The following is a 23,473-nucleotide window of genomic DNA, read 5'->3' as shown; positions in this document are numbered from 1 at the left end:
CTGTCATACAGAGAACAACGACAAAAATCGGTGTTGCCTACACCGTGTTATTCTCTTTTTAAAATTTGCACCCTGTTGACTTCAATGGGGCAAGTTTTAAACCTGCTTTTAGCCTCTTAACATCCTTGATGTGTCATTACAAGTGCCCAGCCATGTGAGTGATTCCTTCAGAGTGAACACGAGTGAATCTGACTGCAGTAGATGTGAAAGAAATGGATAAAAATTGTTATTTAAGCCAGCGCACATACCTGTATTTACATCCTGTTTTCGGTTGAAGTCCAAAGTAGTCGATTGTCGAGTTCACGCGCATATGTTTAGTTACCTATGATCACGCGCGTGAACTCGACAATCGACTACTTTTTGTCACCATTGTTGTGAATCATATGCACAATCTTAAAGGGGGGGTGAAATGCTATTTCATGCATACTGAGTTTTTTACACTGGTAAAGAGTTGGATTCCCATGCTAAACATGGACAAAGTTTCAAAAACTAAGTTGTACGTTTGAAGGAGTATTTTTGTTCCAAAAATACTCCTTCCGGTTTGTCACAAGTTTCGGAAAGTTTTTTTCGAGTATGGGTATGTGTGACGTCAGATGTAACGGAATTTCCTTATATGGGTCCTAAGGCACTTCTCCGGTAAGATCGCGGGCGCGCGCGCACTCGTAGACCAGAGCAAGAGAGCGAAAGCAGTTCGCCATCAAAGCGCCCTGCCCGGCTTTTGGGAAGTCAATGTCACCAAAGAAGTGTGTTTTTGGTTGCCAGGGCAAGACAACCCTGCACAGATTCCCAAAGAACCCAGCGTTAAGGAACCCGTGGATGGAGTTTGTTTTCCTGAGCATAAACGGAGTTGTGTAAGACTGTTTGTTCCCTGCATTTCGACGATGATTGTTTTATAAACAAAGCCCAGATCGACAGATTTGCAGATCGTCTAATGCTTAAGGATCGAGCAGTCACAATGATAAAGGTTCGCGGTCGTGCGTTGGAACCGGACGGTGAGTAACTGTTGAACAAATAATGTCTCTGTGTGTTGTCACTAGCTCAGCGCGTTAGCACAGCTAAGCTCCGCCCACACGGCCCGCCCCCAGCCGCTCGTTTTTTTCCGGAAAGACTCGGTACACCCTATCTTTCTTTAATAAATATAATAAAACAAAAGACTTTTTGGAGATATGAAGGATGCAATATTACTCTATAGGTACTCAAGATTAACAGGAGATTGAGTGAAAATGAGCATTTCACCCCCCCTTTAATGTCTGTGTGTGACTATATGATACATTTGCTCAAAACATCATGTGCACATGCTTTTTATACACCTTCAAATAAGTGATCATTTTAATGCTTTTGGCACCAATAATGCAGTTCCACGAGGTTGGTGGTTATTAATGCCAAATATAAACACAAAACTTTAAACACAATATTAAAGGCCCATTTTGTGATGATTATATCATCATCAACATTGAGCTGATAACACCTCAAACTTTTACTAGGCTTTCTCTGCCACAACAATTGTGTTACACAAACACACTGTTACAGCAGTCAAAGAAAAGTTAAAGTATAAAGAAAGGGGACCAAGAGCCCAACTAAAGCAAACAATGATCACCACAATGGTGACACTTCAAATTAAACAAATATCAACATCTAAACCTCTGTTAATTCTCACTAAGATCATCTGCAATAGTCAAAGTAATTATGTCTAAATGAGACCATAAATGATGTTGAAATATGTCCACAATGGCCACATCTGAACTAGTTTTAACCTTGTACGAAGGTTCAATGAACGTCTATATCGGACGTGCAGAACACGTAAAAAAAAAGACGTCATAAAAACTTTCATTCTGGCTCCTCAGTGGACGTCATTTCAACGTCCGATTTTTGTAACAAAGACATTGAAAAGACGTCTTTCGGATATCATTTTGCTTAGTGGGTTATGACATGTCTGATAACACTAAGAAACGACCTGCTCCCAGCACAACACAGACTCCAACACAAACTCCACATATTGATAAAAAACAAACAAAAAAAAAGCTGCTGAAGCTGGTAAGGCCAGACGTGAATGGGATGAACTTCGGGTGAAAAAACACGGCTCAACATCGGCAGGGCATTTGAATCATGGAAAAACCTTATCTACAAACCTAGAATGTACATTTCGTGAAGAAAACGTGAAGTGGTGCTTGCAGTGGCAAAATTCGGCACGGTTGATACTATAGGGTTCCATACTTATCATGGTACGAGCATGGAGAATTAGTTCAACGTCAAGCTGATAAAAGTAGCCTATTATTGTAATGTTGCAGTGGGAGTTTACCTTAGTTTCCAGCATGTTGTGTGATGCTTTCTTCGGTGTGTTGCGTCTCAGTCTGGAAGGTACCCACAGTGCTCGCTCATAAATTCGAGCACGCGCTTGTAAAATTATTGGTTGCAATCTGAAACATCACCGCTAGAGGTCGCTGAAAACTACATACAGCACCTTTAAGAAACAAAACCATATGGCAAGCCGTTTTAACTTTTATTAATTTCCAGGATACTAATTCTTGATATCAACAATTCAATTTTTACTAGTTAAAATGATAGTTATTGATATCAGGAATTAGATGTCTACTAGTAACAATGGCAATTTTTGATATCATAGATTACATTTCCACTAGTAACAATGCTAATTCTTGATATCCACAATTAAATTTTCACTAGTTAAAATGATAGTTATTGATATCAGGAATTAGATGTCTACTAGTAACAATGGCAATTTTTGATATCATAAATTACATTTCCACTAGTAACAATGCTAATTCTTGATATCCACAATTAAATTTTCACTAGTTAAAATGCTAATTCTTGATATCAACAATTTAATTTCAACTAGTAAAAACTATAATTCTTGATATCTGTAATTGTATTTTCACTAGTGAAACGTCACCATAGGCTGCCATTCAAAATCAATTGTTGATATCAAGAATTGATTTCTTACTAGTTGAAATTCCAGTTTCACATATCAGAAATACAATTCTTACTAGTAAAAACCTTTATTTTTGATATCAAGAATTAAACTGTCACTAGTTGAAATGTCTATTCTTGATATCAACAATTGAATTGCTACTAGTAACAATGTTTCTTTTTGATATCAATAATTCAATTTTCACTAGTGACAATGTTAATTTCTGATATGTGATTGTTACTAGTAGCCATTTTAGATATCTGAAATAGCCTAATATTGATATCAGAAATACATTTTCAGATATCAAAAATGAAAAATGTTACTAGTAGCAATTCAAATGTTGATATCAAGAATAGACATTTCAACTAGTGACAATTGAATTATTGATATCAGTAATTTGCATTTTCACTAGTAACAATGTAATTATTGATATAAAAAAATATATTTCTACTAGTAAGAAATCAGTTCTTGATATCAACAATTGATTTTGAATGGCAGCCTATGGTGACATTTCACTAGTGAAAATATAATTACACATATAAACAATTCATATCCTGGAAATGAATAAAGGTTAAAACGGCTTGCCATACGAGTCAACTGCAGAATCACCCAGTCGAGGGCAGTAATGAGCGGCCTGTGTCTGATAGTAGAGTTAGGCTAAATGAAGAAGAGGAATGTCCTCTGTGTGTAGATCCTTCCAGCATGGGCTCAAGAGTAACACGCATGATTAGAAACTTTAATTTAGAGAATCGCGCTTTCCGAGAAATAAGCAAAGCCAAACCTCAGGCGGCACCGCGACATCCAACATCAGGCAGTTTCCCACAAGAAGGAGCAGCGGGTGAGAGATTGTGTTAGAGAGTGACTTACAGTCATATAACCTGTGTCATAAGAACTGTTTTAGGGGTGAAGGACCATGCCCAATGTCTCTTAGAAGATGACTTATAAATCACATCCGTGACCGAAATTAGTTAAATATAACCACTCGAAACAGGTGTTGTTGTTTAATGTCAAAATGAGCTTAACTCTATTTATGTAATTGTGTTAATAGCCTGCTTACTGCACCAAAGTTTGTGGACACCCACTTTCGATAAGGGGATTATTATTATTATTATTTATTTTTCAGTGACAACAAATATTATTGCTTGTCATACAAAGACAATCCCTTAATAGAGTGGACTGGACGCGGTTATATCCATATTTCCACTCTTTTCACTACTGAAACATGGAGAAACTAGAACACTTGTTGTTGTTTTATCCAGTTGTATTTAAAATAAAAAAATGTGAGTCACATTGCAATAAAAAAATACACAGAATTACGTGCTTTACCCCATTTTACTATGGTAAGCCTGTATTCATATTTTTTCAATCTGTTTATGCATGTCCTTGGATATCAAGGCAAAAAAATAAAAAAAATGTCTTCATATTTGTAATAGGAATATTATATATTGAAACAATAGGGTGATCATGAAAGGCCTTTGGATTGCACTTTAACATTTAACTATAAAACATTCTGCTAAAGATCACATTAAAACTAGCCTATAACCATTGCAAACATAAGTTTTCTTTTAAGAGAAATAAGCACATTATGTTGTTTCGTTTGCATTCTTGTCTTTACATGTTGTTTGTCTACTTAAGCTCTTTGATCGCATTGAGGATAACCATGTAGACATCGGCTTTAATCGTGTGTTATTTAGTTTAGGTCAGATTCAACACTTTGTTCTCTGTTGCTTTAGATCTGGAGATGTCCATTGAGTAGCTGTGCCAAAACAGCCAGACCTGTTAAAAGAGGGTGTTCACATAATTTTGGCAATACAAGTTACACATTTTTCTGTGTGATCTGATGTATGTGTTTCTGTGCCAGTGACCAGCATTGCAGAAGAGATTCACCAGAAGAATGACCCACTGCTGTCAATGCTCAAGGACGTTTATGTGGAGTCTGACGATCCGGTTTCTCAGGTTTGAAGTTTGGGATAATTTCACCAACAGTACAATTATAGTCATCAGTTGTATTACTGTAGTATCACATTGATTCAGATTCTTATGTCCGGTTTCACAGACTAAACTTAATCTAGTCCCAGAATAAAATGCATGTTTGAGCTGTTTTAACTGAAAGCAACTTAAAATATGTCACTGCCATCATTTTTTGACTCAAGATGCACACTAGTAATTTTTTAAAGGCACGCTTATAAAAGCTACTTAAATGTCCTAATTGTACTAAGGCCTAAATCTGGCTTAATCTAAGCCCTGTCTGTGAAATCCAGGCCATTAAAGGGTTAGTTCACCCAACAATGATAATTATCCCATGATTATCTCACCCTCAAGCCATCCTAGGTGTATTTGACTTTGTTATTTTAGCCAAACACAATCAGAGTTATATTAAAAAAAGATCCTGGCTTTTCCAAGCTTTATAATGGGAGTGAATGGTACCTTAGATACTTTTGGGCTTCTAAGTTACCATTCACTCCCATTATAAAGCTTGGAAGAGCCAGGATATTTTTAAATACAACTCTGATTGTGAAAGAAGAAAGTCATACACACCTAGGATGGCTTGAGGGTGAGATAATTAATTTTCATTTTCAGGTGAACTAACCCTTTAAGTTATATGAAATATTATTATTATTCAATTTCAGCAAAAATTAATAATGCATGTGTTTATTAACTTGGAAGAGGCCAGCAATATTTCGCATCCACCGCCCACAAGCTTATGAGCGGTTTGAAGTGTTTCATGTAAAGTGCTCTCATGCTTTAGACAACTGAGTTTGTGCACTCTTCCCACTTCAGTTTGATCTGTGGCCTCTGCCAGTTTTTCTAATGCTTTGTTCTGAGAAATTCACAGACCAAATAGAAAAGTACCTGCATTTGGTGCTTCGTGGGTGTTTATTTCGGCCATAAAACTCAATGTTAAATGAACACGCCGACTTTTTGGGACTTTAGCTTATTCACCGTATCCCCCAGAGTTAGATAAGTCCATACATACCTTTTTCATCTCCATAACTCTGTCTGACGCACCCACCGCTAGCCTAGCCTAGCTTAGCACAAAGACTGGAGGTAAATTTTAAGTTACAAACACAATACACTTCTGGCGTGTGCGCATGGTCTAAAAGGGTTGTCCCTGTTCTCTTAACGAGTAATGGGTGTGTTTTGGGTGTAACGTGCAATAAACCAATCAGAGTCTCATCTCCCATTCCCTTTAAAAGCCTGTTGTGCTCGCGCCATGGCGGATTCGCTTTTTACATGGAGGAAAACTGAACACTTCTCTAGTGAGGAAACATATCTGCTTGTGCGCGAGGTTAAAACGTGCAAGCAGACCATCAGTGTACGCGTGTTGTGGACCCGCCTATAGGCGCCTATTACTAACACGCTCTTTAAATAACAAAAAAAATGCCAACAATGCGCCTGAACTAGGGATGGGCATTTTTCTAAAATATTGCATTCGAATATTCGGGCTCATAAAAATAGAATATTCGTTTATTTAAATGACGTTTAATGAGAAAGACCTTATTTTTTTAAGTTTAGTTTTTTTAAACTTAACGGAAAAAACGCTAATAAAGCAGACTGCGCCTATTATCATACAGAACATACACACACTCGAGTCAGTCAGCATATGGTTATCGTGTTTATATTGTTTCATGTTCATGTTGAGAAAAACAATTAGCCTATAGAGCTGGTAAGTCCCGCCCATCCGTAAAACCCCACTGGACCTCTAGGTTGAAAAATCGTCAATGCAAGTTAATGTGAGAAAATAATTATTTTCTGGTCCCGTTTGAATTGTGCCATGAATGTGAACATATGTTGTCTGTGAATTTTTTATATAATTTTTCATGTTACGAGTTTGACAGTATGTTGTATGATTCTTTGGCTAGCAGTTGTGGGAAAGACATGACGAGAAAGACTACATGTCGCCTATGTGACGTCACCCCATAACACATTTTCCCTCCACTTGTCAAATCACGGTGCTAATGCTGCGATAATCTATGGAGACAGATCGAGATGCCTGTGTGTTTTGTACCCAAATGTCACCATTCAAACCAAACGGGCTGTTCGTTCTTCAGATTACCGTCTGAAAGCAGCGAAGAGTTGTAGTCCACAAAGTGCTCTCACACAAAGTCTAACCGTATCAAACTTCTACCCGCTAAATTGTAGCATTCTTCACACGAAAAATTATATTAAAAATTCACAGACAACATGTTCACATTCATGGCAAAATTCAAACGGGACCAGAAAATAATTATTTTCTCACATTCACTTGCATTGACGATTTTTCAACCTAGAGGTCCAGTGGGGTTAGCGGAAGGGGCGGGACTTACCAGCTCTATAGACCTTATGTAGCCCCGCCCCTTTTCAGCGCTGCGCTCGTTGTCTTTTGACTTCCGGTCTGTATTTTCACAGCGATTCTGTGTGTTTATTAATGAACGGCTCGTTTTAAAATCTTCCCGGTCAACTGACATATGTTAAGTCATCTGCTTTAAACATTACAATCCTCATGATAACTTTCGTTAACTTTACATTCATTAAATCCACTTCAAAAGCTAATTACTCCTGGACAGCAATGCCATAGTAATATACAGAGCGACCGCAAAACGGAAGTTAAAAGACAATATTCTAAAGATGGCGGCGCCCTCGTTTCTCTGGTGCATAAGGTCTATATCCACATACTCGAGTGAGAAAACGCGCTGCGCTGCCGCTGACAGACGTTTCAGACACCGATAACGGTGTGCGAAGCGAAGTTTCTAAAAGCAATTTGCGTTAGCAAAAAACACTTGCATTGCACTTGGTGCTGCATTGTGCCAGGTGTATGATAGGGCCCTGTGAAGCTGTGAAAGTGCACTAGTGAGTCGATGAGTTTACCTGTTCGGCTGATGTCCCAGGCCAGTCCGCCTCTGTAATCTCATATATCCACTTGTTAGCAGCTCAGGTTGTGGTTTTCAGGTGGTGTGCGCTGCCCTCTGCTGGTGTGACTGACTCTGTGCTCTGTGCTCCTGTAGGGTGAAGCAGCATCCGCTCCGGTGAAGGTGGTCAAGACTCAGACCCAGCGCCGGCTGCTGAAGTACAGTCTGCCCGGCGACCCCTATGGTTTCTCGGATGTCACTGATGTTCCCAAAGGAAAACTGTCGCTTGTGGAAGCTTTAACCGGCCTGAACAACCACAAACGCATGCCTAAAACATGGACTCCAGAGAAGCTGGCACTAGAGTTCTCTCTGGATCCCAAAGATGCCAAAGCGCTGACAGATTTCTTTTTTCCCTTTGACGTCAAAATCATTCCACCAAAATCCGAGGAGACGAAGCAGATTAAGGATTCTTAGCACACGTGAGCACCGTTCTGTACAGACTCGAGTCGTCGCTGAAACGCACAATGGATAATTGCCTCAATATAAGTGTTTTGACGTTTTGATTGTTGTGTATATTGTTTGTTTTTGAAGGGCCTGTCTATTTATTAATGTCTTATTTAAGCATGGCATATCCCAATGGTTATTTCAGTTATAAGATAATTCATATAAATTAATGTAAATGTTTTGGGAAATCTTATGTCATATCATAGTATCAGCATCAGAACAGTACAGATTATATTTCTCGATAAAGAAATTGGCTCAGAAATGCTATATTATGTTTGCTGTTAGACAATAAATCAGCTGCCCTTGCATTTTGATCCAGTGAACTGAATTCAACAAGGTTGTACAAGGTGAAACATTCTATAAAGTTACTCTCTGCCATACTTGAATATTTGATTTTAAGACTTTTTGCACTCCTGGTGGACATTATATTTTAGTGAATTTCTGAATGTCCTGTAAAGAGCACATTCAGGGCTTTTCAGAGGTACCAAATGTTTGGAGTATTCGCCATGATGACACTAACTTCTCTTTGATAAAAATGCCTGACATTAATTTAGTAATCAAATTTAGCACTCTTATGGAAATATGATCATAATTATCATTTCAATCTGACTAATTTTCAAATTGTTTGTCGTCAATCAACATCTCAGTAAAATGTTATGGGGTTTCTAATCAAAATATGACTTTATTACAAAACAGGGCAATTATTTCATACATGTCCACTGTAGACCAGGACTTACATCATGTTTATCAGACATTTTGGGAGACACAAGTAAATAGGGAAAGAAATTATATATCAATATTCATTCCTATTAGATATTATGAAAATGTTGCCAGTTATTACTCCCATTACTGCACTACTTTTTTCATTACATGTTTCCCCAACACATTAATATGCTAATATGCTATACAGATACAGTGTATTGAATGGGAAACCCCATTTATGGCCGTTTTACCCACATATTGCATCAAGTAAAATGGTATATAAATTCTGTTATATCTCTCATAACATAGTTGAGGATAATCTTTTTACAAATTTTGGTTAAACCCCCCCCCAAAAAAACCCAGAAACCTAAAAATTGATTGGTGAATGAAAAAAAAAATTGTTTTTGCCTATAAATCCAAGACTTGAATCGTTGAATCCACATGTACCAGACGTGGGGCGGATCTGGGCAGACACTTTGTTGCTATCTGGGATGTCTTTTTATTTTTTAAACAACTGAGTCCATAGCATAACATATTATTAAAATATATCCTCCCACCTTAAAGATAGTTTTTTGTATGTCTAGTTAGCAGCAGATTTTTTTTCGTGTGCGCATTTCGAGTTAAAGTTTCAGATGGCTTCGTTTCGCTCATCACTAAATCAGAACCATATGCTTTTCTGTGTCTGTTGTTCATTTCATTTAGTTAAATATTTCGAAACCACTCAATTCAGCTGAACGAGATAAATTCCCGTCCCATTGATACCCGACCCGTCCCGCCGCCGCCGCAACCAAACCCAGCTGCACCGACTGCGGTCATTGGCCACAGTGAGAACACCAGTGGGTGACTCCTGCGTTCTCATTGGTCAACGGCGTGTCAATCAAACCCGGCACTGAAATGTCATTGGCTTCCTCTCAGCGTGCGGTGAATGCGGACAGCGCGAGCGTCACGGTGTGTTTGGGATGCATATGAGAAACGAGACGCGGGTACAAAATGTATCATGCATTTCTCTCCGTTTAAAACGAGCGTTTGCATTCGGGAAAACAGCGAGGCAGTCTAAAGCAGTTTTCTCAGGGCTGTTTAGATTATTAAGATTAGACATCTGTTTACACCGGGGTTTTCTGATTGATTCATCACGCTAAAACGGGCAGAATTCAAATGTTTTAATGCTTTAAAAAAACGTTTAACGTTAATCTTTTTAAACCGAATCCGTGTCAGTCTGGTTTTACACCAATACGCGAAGAAATAGAGATTTTAACATCTGTAAATAAGTATATTTTATGTGGAAATGTTGTGTTGTCGGAGCTTCAAACATCTGGCGAGAGAAGGATGTGAATCTGAATCTCAGCGAATAATGATGTGAATGATGCGGCATCCTTTATTTCAAACAAGCCAAAGAGGAGAATCAAGGTAAAACACCAACTTTATTAATGATTGTGTTTAGAGAGCACTATATAACAATTGAAATACGATTGTGATGTTACTCTTTCCTCCATTTTAAATCAGTTGATCCACTTTCAAGGTGAATCGTTCAGATCCTAAATTGAAAGCAATGTGTTATTAAAAAACAAACAAAAAAAAATGGTAAGATTTTCTCTGGGTAAATATAACATCAGTGCAAAAAAGAGTCCATTTGTAAGGAGTCAAAGTGTAATAAGAGTCATGTCTCTGCAATTGTTTTCCCACCTATTCATCTGAGATGAAAGTCTGCAGCCTTTGATCCAGAAAGTATCTGGATTTCATTGAGCTTTTCATTCTGTATCTTCTTCTTCTGGTCTGGCCCTGGCTAGGCCTTTTCTGTCTCAAAACTGCTGCTTTTAGAAATGGAGGAATGTTCTAGGTTCACAACATCGAACAGTCTTGGACTACTGTTGAGGCCTCTTGAAGTGATTGTGCTTCATAATGGAGGGATACATTTCCCAAGCATACATGAAGAGACACTTAATCATTTTATTCCTGTTGCTAGGATCCACAACTATTCAGTATACACGACTGTCATTCGCTCCCGAGTTTCCTCTGCTGTCACTATGGTTTCAGCTTATACTGTACCACTGATAGTCTGCTGTGAGAATTGAGTTTGACGACTTAGAGCTTTTAAACAACATAGAGACCTTTCAATGCAGAAACCTTTTATTTGAGACTGGTCTGATATCATGTTATATCTCAAAAACATGTTCTTTCTTGTTTACTTTGGTAGAGAATCATCAGCCAAGACCTGTGAATGTAGGTCAAGGTGGAAACTCTTGAGTCGATACAAGCCGATTGCAAGATCGTGGTGAAATAATAGTGATCTGATTTCACCTGATATGCCGGTGTCTGTGTGTGCTTGGTTTTCTATTCCGGTGGGGACTTCAACCTGTGGAAACAAGCTTATAAATCATACAGAATGAGTTTTTTTTTTTATGTAAAAATGCAGAAAGTTTTGTGTGATGGGTGGGTTTAGGGGTCGGGTTAGTGTAAGGTGAGCCTACAGTTTGTACAGTATAAAAACCATTACATCTATGGAAGTCTCCACAAAGATAGGGAACCAGACGTGTGTGTGAAGATAATTATGTGTGTGCGAGTATGCATGGGTGCTTGCATGTGGGTGGGTGAGTATATTTAGCATAAAAGTGTCTTATTCTCTCATTGGTTTTCATAATGCATTTGGGTAAAGTGGCACCTTGAAAAATCTTTTAAACCTAGCCTTTGTAGAGGAGCCTTTTGCCAGGTTGCCAGATAAAATGCTCTCTTTGTCCTGTAGTGGAAAATGTACACTTTAAGCCAATTAACTTTTCAACTCCATTAACAAAAACATATTTTGGGCATATATAGTTCGTTATGAATGTGCCCAGTTGGTATGTTGCTTGGTAACTGAAATCAGCCTTTAGTTAGGCTAAATAACTATCCTTGGCAAGATTGTTTATTCTGGTTATTAATACATTTCATTTTAAGTTTTAGAAATATAAAATACCAAAGTATGTTACAGCTGTTATAAAATAATAGGATGCTCAGTCTCAAGGCTGTGTGTTTTTTTTCTTTGTCTCACTCTCCACTTTATGTTCTGCATTATCCATGGTACAATCAATGAAAAACACAACCCGTTTATTGTTTTGGCTGTAAGTTTTGAATAAATATTATTGATAAATTAAAACAACACAGTTTGCGTTATTCCATATATTCCAAACAAGACTTACTTACTTCTGCAGAATGGAAAAAAAGCTCATTTGAATAATGGTTTCAACTACAGGAAACACTGATCACCACAGTGGTGCTCCTCTTTCCTTCAGTGATTTACTCATTAACATCAGGTGTCATCACTAATGGTCACAATGAGCGCTGTTAAACACAGGGGATTTTGTTGTTTATATCCAACCGTGAGACATTTTCAAGCCAACAATTTTGTGATACTTGATATTTAAAAGACTGTTCAAAGAATGATTTCAGCAACATTATGAGAACATTCATCAAGTAAGGGATAATGTATAGAGAGGCGGTTGTTATAGCGAATAACAAGCCCGACAGGCTGAACGAGACCCCGACGCGAAGCGGAGGGGTCTTGACAGCCTGAAGGGCTTGTTATTCGCTATAACGACCGCCTCTCTATACATTATCCCGCTTATTACATGGCTACCTACAAAATAAATAAATAATTTGACACGAATTATTGATTTAAAAAGGAGTTTATTGATTTAAAAACGATTGTATTGCTTCCGCCAAAGAAAATAGTCCGTTCCGCGTCCATAGCAACGCGCTGTTTTTCATGGCAACGGTCTGTTATACTCCGCAGCGGTCTGTTATAAAGAAATAACAGACCGCATTCTACATTGGAATTCAGCCAAGCCATGTAATAAATAACAATAGCCTATATTGTGATTTCATGAACATTGTTTTGAAAGTACTTAATTCTTACACTTGCATAACCTTTACATTAATTAAAGAGAAAAGAAAAGGGAACTGTAACTGGGGCAGGCTACAAAACCTTCCCATGTTCCAAGGATGTTCTTTTAACATACATAACGGCACACACAACCTCATTAATTTTAAGTTAGTTCTAAATATTTAAAGGATGTTTCTAGAATGTTGTTCTAAGAACTTTTTATCCCAATATTATGAGAACATTTAAAAAACCTTACAAACAATGCATAAATTATGTTTTTGTGGTAACCTTTTGAGAGCACGATTAAATTGTACAAACATTCTATTAATGTTACTGGAAGAACTTTGAGAGAACCCTGTCAGAACGTTAGCCAAAGCTAGGACGTTCCCTGTTAGCTGGGTTTATAGGTTTGTGATTATTCTTCAGATGTCAATGTCATACCTTTGTGAACCTGCTATTAAAGCTCAGTGGCTCAAATAAATGACATCTAGCTAGACTGATGGACAGCTGTTAAAACTAAACCAATAATTGTATTATATTCTTCAGTGAAAGAGGTAAAAATATATAAGCAAATCCATACAGATCAACCAAATTTTAGAAACTTCTTCAATCCAAATATTTGATTTTGTTAATAATTTTGGACAAGATCTCTGTTACTTTAATTTCCTATTATCACTGTTAATCTGCTTTGAAACGATTTATATTGTTAAAAGCGATATATAAATGAAGGTGACTTGACATAATGATGGACATAAATGATGAACATTAGCCCCCAACATATGTTGTTGTATTGAATGAACATGCATTATATCAAAAGAAAGAACATTGCCTCTGCTTTTAAACTAACAACCAAAAAAAAACAAAAAAAAAAAAAACTGTTTTATTCTCATGTAGGGTTATGCATTCTTTTTTTTTTATCAACACTTGAATGTTAAGTTTCATTAAAAAAGCAACATTTTGAGCAAAAAGCTCTAACCCTAACCATTTTTGTCCAAGACTACATCCAGATCAGATCAAAATATAGATCGAGTAGATTATTATTATTATTATTATTATTATTATTATTATTATTATTACATTTTGATAACTACAGTATCTATGGCAGAAGGTCATGCAACAGAAAATATATGGTATGAGGGTTCAGGGTTTCCTTATGAACTCTGCACCATTTTTATATTATGCTCAAAACAAGTATCTTATAAAAACAAACACTATCATCATGAGCTATTACTAGTACTTTCAAACTTTTAGTGGTCTTTCCATCTACAAATAATTTCCCCAATTATAACATTGTTTATTATGAAATGCTGATTGATAATGCTAAATGTAGATGAAAAAGACCTCCTGTCATTTGTATTGTACAGTTGGAGTCGTATGACAGATAAAAGTAGCCTAATAGTAATAATATTTATAAGAAATAGTAAAATTCTAATTTTCTGCTGTATTTTCGTGAAAGTAAGCATAATAGTGTCAGTTGCTCCATTGTTTTGACGCACTGCTAAAATGGTAAACTGCTGAAATGGTTTATTATGAAATACTGATTAATAATGATAAATGTAGATGACATGGCATGACAAGTTTTTTTTTAATTATTATTATTAAAATGAAGTATTTTGAAAAGATTTATATCAAATCGTCATATATAATTATGAAATTGTTTGCGATGTAGCTTCTGTCAGATCCAACACAGTTGGCTGCTTCATTTTTCAACTAGGTTGAAAAACTCTCTCTTCATCGTTTACAAAACAATTTAGTCAAATGATTTGAACAAGCATATAATCCTCTGATGCGATCTGCGATGAAATGAAAAATAAACCATCCATTTGTTCCTGAAGCTGTGGAATCTGTACAGTCTCAAACAAGCTACATAAACTCTTCCGTTTGTCCTGTTGTTGACAGACTCAGAAACTAAACTCGCATCTGTGTACTTCAGTGTAGACAGCGTCAGTGATTATAATGAATTCTATTTGCTTTTAACGCGACGCTCACATCTGGTGTAGACTGGTGTCAGCCATTAAGCGACTGGATGCCATGTGGATAGTGTGAGGATGTATAACTATTTCACAATAAGCCTGCAGTCAGCTGGCAGCATCACTTTACTGTGACTCTATATTGTGTTACATGTTTGTGACGTTGTGAATCCTTGCACAGCTAACTCCTTTTCTCTGCTTCCCCAGGCTCTGCCTCCATGCTGAGATGTGTGCTAGCGACCTGTCCGATAGGCTGAGCTTGCTCTCTTTACCATGTAACTGCAAAAAGAAGAATGCTTTATTCCTCCACTAGTCTGCTCGTGGCTTCAGGGCCGCCCAGCGCCACCCGGCCCCCCCCACCGAGGGCGCTGACCCAGCCAGCGGGTACAAGAGCCATGGAGAACTCCTCTGCAAAAGCCAACAGCTCGCTGGAGCTCCGGACTCTATCGGGATACACGACGCCTCCCGCTGTCGGGCCGGACCCCGTTCAGGGCCTGAACCTGCCCCTTCAGGTGTTCTTCGGGTCGGTCATCATCTGCGTGCTGCTGCTGGCCTTCCTCGGAAACATGGTGGTCTGCGCCATGGTTTACCAGAGAGCCGCCATGCGCTCCGCTATTAACATCTTACTGGCCAGTCTCGCCTTTGCCGACATGATGCTAGCGGTCCTCAACATGCCTTTTGCCCTGGTCACAATGGTGACCACGCACTGGATCTTCGGAGAGGTGTTCTGCCGCGTGTCAGCCATGTTCTTCTGGATGTTCGTGATGGAGGGAGTAGCGATTTTGCTGATCATCAGCGTGGACCGTTTCCTAATCATCGTGCAGAAGCAGGACAAGCTAAGTCCGCGCAGGGCCAAAGTGTTAATCGCAGTCTCGTGGTCTCTGTCTTTCTGCTTCTCGTTCCCTCTTTCCGTCGGCCATCCGGCCCTGGACATTCCCCCCAGAGCACCGCAGTGTGTTTTCGGGTACACGGCGGACCGGGGCTACCATGCCTACATGATGCTGATAATGCTGGTGTTCTTCTTTGTACCGTTCCTGGTGATGCTGTACACGTTCATGGGCATCTTGAGCACACTCCGCCACAACGCGCTCCGCATCCACTCCCACCCGGACTCGGTGTGCCTCAGCCAGGCCAGCAAACTGGGTCTGATGAGCCTCCAGAGACCCTTTCAGATGAACGTCGACATGAGCTTCAAAACACGTGCCTTCACCACCATCCTCATCCTGTTCTCGGTGTTCACCGCATGCTGGGCTCCGTTCGCCACCTACAGCCTGCTGTCCACATTCAGTCGCCCCTTCTACTACAGGCAGAACTTTTTTGAGATCAGCACGTGGCTGCTGTGGATTTGCTACCTCAAATCAGCTCTGAATCCTCTGATCTACTACTGGCGTATCAAGAAGTTTCGCGACGCCTGCCTTGACCTGATGCCCAAGTACTTCAAGTTCCTGCCGCAGTTGCCCGGCCACACGAGGAGACGGATCCGCCCCAGTGCCGTGTATGTGTGCGGGGACCACCGCTCCGTGGTGTAGCGGAGGACCTCTTTTAACCCTGAAGCGTCTTTTGTAATTCGTATGGTACAATCTTATCAAGCTGTGATCTGTTTGGTCTTTCTTAAAACTGCAGGATGTTTTAGCTGTAAAAGATTGTACTGATGAGAAGCCTGTACAGTTAAACTACTTTAATTGCACAATGTTTTTTTTATAGGGTTTAGAATTTACTAGAAGTTTGTTCAGTACATATCAGTCAGGTGCTGCTATATTTGGTGAAAATGTGCAATCTTCTGTTTAATGCCATTGAATGTTATATTTTGTGTGCTGTATTTGTTTTTTTCCTGGCTTTGTGATCCGGTTTACACGTTAACATATTTAATTTTATTATTGATTGTTCAGCTATTCTTTTTTTTTTTTTTAGGGATGCTCAGATTATGAAAATGTTGGCCGATAACGATAACTGACAGTTCTTTAAATTTGAAAGCCGATAACGGATATATTGGCCGATAAATCTAAATCCAAATCCAAATTTTTATAGTTTTTGAGAGCCTGATTACAAAAAAAAACAAAAGTCTCACCATTAAAAGCCATGTCCCAAGCACTTTAACATAAATCAAACATATACAGTACAGTTTAAAAGTTTTAAAATTGGCCAACTTTACAAAATAAATAAATAAATTGCCTTAAGAATAAATAAGCTGCCTAAATAATTCAAACAAGTCATTGGACAACATACTTGCATATTAAGAATCAAATTGCATATGCCATGGATAAAATAAGATAATTAGTTATTTATCAGCTTTAAGATATGTCAAATTTTCTTATTGGACCGATAACATTAAAAAGGAACATATATCGTCTGATACCGATATGGTGGCCGATATAGCGTGCATACCTAATTTTATTTCAGTGTGGAAAAAAGGCATTTGACAAAGGTGACTATATTCAGCGTGTTCCAATCTGATAAGACTCTGTGGAAATACAGTACATGATTTTTATGTGATTTTTTTTTTTAAATTGTGATTTCCATTTCTGGAGGTGAATAAAATCATGGAAATGAATCAAATTGTAATTCATGGATATTCCATTCTAGTTATTGCTTGTTGTGAGTGTAATCGTGAAGGGTTTTTTCCCCCCTTGGTGTCATGAATGAATGGAAATGTCAAGAAGATTATTGGTCAAAAGTGGGAGAACCCTGTCAGTATTTGTGTACAGTATATATCATATGAACAACAGCTGACCAACTGCTTGTTGTTGACATGGCGTTAAAAGTCAATAAACAAAAACAACAACAACCAACCAACCACAGATATGTTTATTATATCTTTTTAAAATGTCAAACGGCAGGGTCTGAGGATCTGTTTCATCCCTCTATCAGCTGAGACTGGAACAAGGTCAGTGTGAGCCTTTGTAGTGTGCCGCTTCATTCAGATGATGATTTCTTTCTAAGGGTAAACCCTGAAGCTTTGTGAGTCTGAAAGGTAATGTTCCTTCGCTAGTGTCCCTCGTGGGGTTGATTATTTCTCCAGCCACCGCTAATGAGGATGCTGTGGGCTTTAGAAGCTCATCAGACCCAATGTGTGGAACTCTATTACTTAGCAACAGTATGTATTACTTGGCAACCAGCTTGTGTTACTTAGAGTTGACACACTCTCTCGTGGGAGTTTTTGTTTTTTGGAGAAGCTACTATAACATTGGCATTTAACATGGTTTCTCAGGGGTGTTTTGTGATCTTGAAATATCAGTAACATAATAATTAAATAATTAGGATCACCCCATCTCACACACACATTTAAACGATTTATAAATGATAGTTGACAAAACATTTTAAAAAATAGAATTTGTTGCAAAAAAATATGCAGTTGTTGCAAAATGTAATATTGGGAAAATTATTACATTACAGTGGTTATTGTCCATATTTTTATACCTGTCTTTAAGAATTTAGAAAAAAATATATATTTTAGTAGGAAATATCTCCCATGCTTCATATGTCTATGTCATTATATTATAAATCTCTGGTTTTAATCATCTGTTTCTGGAAATAGTATAGTTAGTAACATACATGGTTAATTCCAACTATAGAATTATATGAATTATTAAAAACTACATTTGCATCAGGGTTGCATCAAATTTTAATTTGTCAATTTGAACAACAAATCTGTATTTTTTTTTTTTTTTTTTTTGTCAACTCACTTCAAATTCAAGAAATGTCAACCACTTACAACTGCGAGTAGTGGCCGGACGTGGCCAGGTTGTTCACCTGTTTCTATTTGTGAACCTCATAATATATTTGCTAATATTTTGTTTATTTTAGTTTAATTTTTTGAAACCACATTTTTCACTTTATCACACAGAACAAAAATATAAAGCAGTTGCTTAATAATGAAAATAAATACCAACCTGATCTCATGCGAAAATATGAATGCTCTTTATATTCAGTGATCATATCTGCAATGTACTGCGGTCCTATAGGCCACTGAGTGATTTATAAACAAGTAATAACACTTTAAAAGCAATCCTAAATGTAACTGGGAGCCAGTGTAAAGACTTGAGGACTGGTGTGATGTGTTAATATGTTCTGGTTCTGCTCAGCGTTCTGTGTGGTCTTTTTGGGAAGGCCAGTGATGAGTCCATTACAATAATCCACCCTTGTATGAAACAAAGCATCTCACTCTTGCAATATTTTTCAGATGATAGTATGCTGATTTAGTTATTGCTTTGACATGACTACTGAAACTAAGGTCACACCAAGATTCCTGACTTGACTTTTTAGTTGTTTGACCCCTAGACTCAAGGTATGCATTCACATTGAGAACTTCATCTTTGTTTCCAAACGCAATGACCTCAGTTTTGTCTTTGTTTAACTGAAGAAGGTTTTGGCACATCCAACTGTTGACTTCCTCAATGCATTGGCACAGGGAGTGATTGGGCCTGTAGTTGTTAGGCGCAGAACAGAAAAAGAAAAAGGGAATATGAAAAACAATAGATTAATAAGCTTAACCTATATCATTTTTATCTCTGTAAGTCTTGAAGTTAATCAACTTTTGACATTTCTGCCTGAGAGGGCAAAGTGATTAATGTTAATATCCGTTCATTTCCGAGTGTCTCTGGAACAGGGATTTCACTGGGCCAGTTTATAATATCATTTTCATTCTAGTACATTTTATGAATATGCTTCTTCATATATTGTGCTCTTGCTGTGTGTGCATGTGTGTGCATGTTATAAATTGAGCTTTAGAGTGTTATATATAACACTCTAAAGCTCAATTTATAACATGCACACACATGCACACACAGCAAGAGCACAATATAGGTTTAGAAGTGTATTTGTGTGTTCATTGGGAGAGGGTCTTATTATTTTTCTTATCAGGTATATTTAACTATGTTCGCACTCTCACTCTCAACTTCTGTTGTTGTTCTCAAAAAACTAAGTTATACATCATCTCCCTGCCATTCCCATGGCAACAAGAAGCAAAAGTGTATAAGAAACCGGTCTCTGGACACTGCAAAGAAAAGGGCAAAAGTACAAAAATGTAAAGGAGTGCAAATTGTGCACATGCACTGTAAAAAGTGAATAGTTGGATCAACTTAAAAAAATTACTTCAATTGGTAACACCTAAAGAAATTAAGTTTTCTCAACTTAAATTATCATGTTTTATCATGAAAAACGTGATAATTTAAGTTGAGAAAACTTAATTTTTTTAGGTGTTCTTTAGGTTTTTAAGTTGATCCAATTGTTCACTTTTTACAGTGTGTACAATAATAGCCATCTGGACCAACCGTGCAAGTAATCCTGCAAAGCTGCTGTAACACAATTTCAGACCCAGTATCAAACCCAGCATATGAAAATCCATTTCACAGATCATATCAGACCTCAAAATATACCATACCCTATTTGAGTAAACCAATTTTCTTCAGTCTGAAATCAGTGACATAAACATGTATTTCTGGTTACAATTATCAAGTAAACAATCAAATGTAATATTTCACTGTAAAAGTACTTGATGTGCTTTCAGAATAATCAGTGTATATTCATAATTGAAACCCATTAGATGTAGTGCAGTGTTAATCCATTCTGCGAGAAAATATCCATTTACACGACGGCACATTTTAATCAGGTTGCAGGAATGTGGGCGGGTGTGAAATCATAATTATGAGGCTCGCTGTTTGTTGTTGTATTTATAGAATCCGAAATATGAGTCCTTCTGTGAATTTGTTTGTCCATCAATCCATTTTCTATACCTGGAATATCCTAAGTATGGTCCCAGCATGCCTCAGGCCTGAACAGGGTTATAGCACATGAATTTAGACAGATCGCCTGAGGTCTACCTTCTCGATGTGTACATTATGTACAGCTGAATGGTGGCCTTTAAATAGTGTGAATGTGGCTTTAAATCGCTTTCAGATGCCTCTACAGCTCAGGCATTTCTTTTATTCTTGTTATGACTGTAAGTAAAACATACTTCAATGCTTATGCCCTTACTATACCAGATTATTCTAGTTTACTGAAGGTGAGGCCTTCATCTTCATCTGGCCTTCATCAGCACCTGAATCGAATAGCAGGCACTTGATGTAGTGATAAAAGGCTCTCTTGAGATGAGCGCTTTCTATACAGAATTACTCACTGCCAGGTGCACATTGGTTGACATGTATAAATCAGTGGTTTGAAAACAATAGGCAGTGTCCTCAGTTTCTTTAATCAAATGTAAATTCATGTTCCAGTTTTATCTGACGCGGATACATTTTCCAGGTAAAAAAAACCAAAACATTTCTACACTATTAAAATCCCAACATTTTGTGTATATTTCATGTTCAGATATTCTTTTTAATTATCAGATTTCAGTTCCTTTTCAGATACAGCACTGTCTCTTTATCTAAAACAAGTTAAAAGTCTGGGGGTCATTTTGGACAGTACTCTCTCATTTGAAGCACATATAAACAGTGTCATTCGCTCTGCTTATTTTCATATACGCAATATCAATCGGCTTCGTCCGGCTCTCTCAGTAAAGAGCATGGCAATTCTAGTCCATGCTCTAGTTACGTCCCGTATTGATTTTTGCAACAGTCTTTTTTATGGATTGCCTTCAAAGGTACTCAACAAACTCCAACTAGTGCAGAACTCGGCTGCACGAATCATCAGCAGAACTCCCCTAGCTGAACACATTACTCCCGTATTACAACACTTGCACTGGCTCCCGGTAAAATATCGTACTAATTTTAAAATTCTTCTTCTTACTTACAAAGCACTCAATAACCTTGCCCCTTCATACTTATTAGACATTCTTCATATTTATACTCCCTCTAGGACTTTAAGATCGTCTTCTTCACTCACACTTGTTCTCCCTAGAACTCGCACTACTTCTATGGGGTCCCGAGCTTTTAGTCATGCAGCTCCTTATTTATGGAACCTGCTGCCACAGGATGTGCGAAACAGTGAAAGTCTTCATGTTTTTAAATCTCGCCTTAAAGGAGAACTACGGTCAATTTTAACATTGAGCTCATTTTTTTGTAAATTTGGAGTGCTGTCAGTACAGAGAACAACGACAAAAATCGGTGTTGCCTACACCGTGTTATCCTCTTTTTAAAATTTGCACCCTGTTGACTTCAATGGGGCAAGTTTTAAACCTGCTTTTAGCCTCTTAACATCCTTGATGTGTCATTACAAGTGCACAGCCATGTGAGTGAGTTTATTTAGAGTGAACACGGGTGAATCTGACTGCAGTAGATGTGAAAGAAATTAATAAAAGTGAAGTTAATTCAGCCAGCGCACATACCTGTATTTACATCCTGTTTTCGGTTGAAGTTCACAGTAGTCGATTGTCGAGTTCACGCGCATAGGTTTAGTATCTATGATCACACGCGTGAACTCGACAATCGACTACTGTGGACTTCGATCTGGATTAAAGACGAGGGCCACACATGGGCCATAATAACTGGCCCGAGTCTCAGACAATTACTAACCCATAACTGGCCCTGCACTGGGCCTGAATAGGTTTTAGTGTTGGTACCGATTCTCAGCCTTAAGTAAACCAGAAACCCCAAAACTGAGCCATGCCTGAGCCTGAACTTTCTACACTGTAAAAAAAATAAACAGTAAATGACTGTCATCTACGGCTGCCAAACCAAAACCAAAGTGCAAAGTGCAAAAAAACTTTTACAGAATTTTTTTTTTCATTTCACAGGTATTTCCTGACTTATTACTAACAAACACATTCACTGTAAAATGCAAATCTCTTGCAGTAAACTACATGCACAAATAAATGCAACTATATGTCACTGCATCAGCAACTACTCAGTTACAGCCTCTTAAATAAAGCAACATTCAGCATAACATCAGTGTTTTCTGGCCCATCCTGGACCGAAGCTCAGGCTCTACTCTTCTGCACAAAAAGACCATACAGAAACCCTTTAAATCCCAACAGAACATTAAACACTGACAGATCTCTCAAGATCTCAGCATCTTATTTCAATTCAGACTTTATTTCTTTCATACTAAAGTTCATATTGAGAATTAACAGAGGTTTAGATGTTGATGTTTTATTGAAAATAATAACGGTTCATGTCACCATTATGGTGTTTGCTTTAGTTGGACTCAAGACCAATGTTTTATGTTAAACTCTTTAACATAATTTTTTTTTCTCTAGCTTTTGTAACTGTGTGTCTCTGACACATGTTTGTTACGGCAGAACATGCAAGATCAAGATCTGATCAGATGTTGGTCACTTTTTTTTTTTTTTTTGTCTTCATTTAGTGGCCTGATTCACTGATACCACTCTAATCTCTGATTAAATTGTTTAATATTAATTGTTAATTTTACATGTCATTACTACTGCAGAACTTCCTACAGTGCTGTGATACTCTGATTTTATGAAGTCATGCAGAAAATGTTTTGACAGGATCATATAGACTCATAGAGACATCAAGAATCAGTGTATGAATTGCAACAATGGTGACAATCAAAACAATATTCAGATCAACTCAACATCACAAAACAAGCTAGACTGTCATTAATAGTCACATACAACTTTTAAATCTCACTCTACAACAGTTCGTCACACAAAGCACCACATCACAAATATTTAGATTGCAGCACAGACATAAAATAAGGTGTATGACAGCATATGAATAAAATTATGCCCCATAAGAAACAGAATGAAGTAAACTGAAAATCAGTCAAGTCAACTACATTAAAGTGC

The 23,473-nt window shown here is 37.7% G+C and overlaps 2 protein-coding genes across 2 annotated transcripts; both read left to right on the top strand.

Annotated features, from left to right (window-relative positions):
• The first annotated feature begins 3,529 nt into the window (after positions 1-3,529).
• On the top strand, positions 3,530-8,565 carry ndufaf4 (NADH:ubiquinone oxidoreductase complex assembly factor 4). The gene is made up of 3 exons (XM_079887631.1): positions 3,530-3,764; positions 4,788-4,882; positions 7,912-8,565. The coding sequence occupies exons 1-3, from the start codon at positions 3,629-3,631 to the stop codon at positions 8,227-8,229; spliced, it is 549 nt and encodes a 182-aa protein (XP_079743757.1). The 5' UTR covers positions 3,530-3,628; the 3' UTR covers positions 8,230-8,565.
• A 1,314-nt stretch (positions 8,566-9,879) lies between these two features.
• gpr63 (G protein-coupled receptor 63) lies at positions 9,880-18,067 on the top strand. The gene is made up of 2 exons (XM_079887611.1): positions 9,880-10,368; positions 14,995-18,067. The coding sequence occupies exon 2, from the start codon at positions 15,081-15,083 to the stop codon at positions 16,314-16,316; it is 1,236 nt and encodes a 411-aa protein (XP_079743737.1). The 5' UTR covers positions 9,880-10,368; positions 14,995-15,080; the 3' UTR covers positions 16,317-18,067.
• The last annotated feature ends 5,406 nt before the right edge of the window (positions 18,068-23,473 follow it).

Source organism: Squalius cephalus, assembly GCF_949319135.1.
Source record: "Squalius cephalus genome assembly, chromosome: 12".
NCBI classification, from domain to species: Eukaryota; Metazoa; Chordata; class Actinopteri; order Cypriniformes; family Leuciscidae; genus Squalius; species Squalius cephalus.
Note: the sequence above shows the minus strand (reverse complement) of the source record. Positions and strands in the feature narration are given on the sequence as shown.

Coding starts and splice junctions, on each gene's coding strand:
- ndufaf4 (XM_079887631.1), top strand. CDS start 3,629: ATGGGCTCAAGAGTAACACGCATGATTAGAAACTTTAATTTAGAGAAT. Junction 3,765..4,787: donor CCCACAAGAAGGAGCAGCGG/GTGAGAGATTGT, acceptor TTTCTGTGCCAG/TGACCAGCATTGCAGAAGAG. Junction 4,883..7,911: donor CTGACGATCCGGTTTCTCAG/GTTTGAAGTTTG, acceptor GTGCTCCTGTAG/GGTGAAGCAGCATCCGCTCC.
- gpr63 (XM_079887611.1), top strand. CDS start 15,081: ATGCTTTATTCCTCCACTAGTCTGCTCGTGGCTTCAGGGCCGCCCAGC.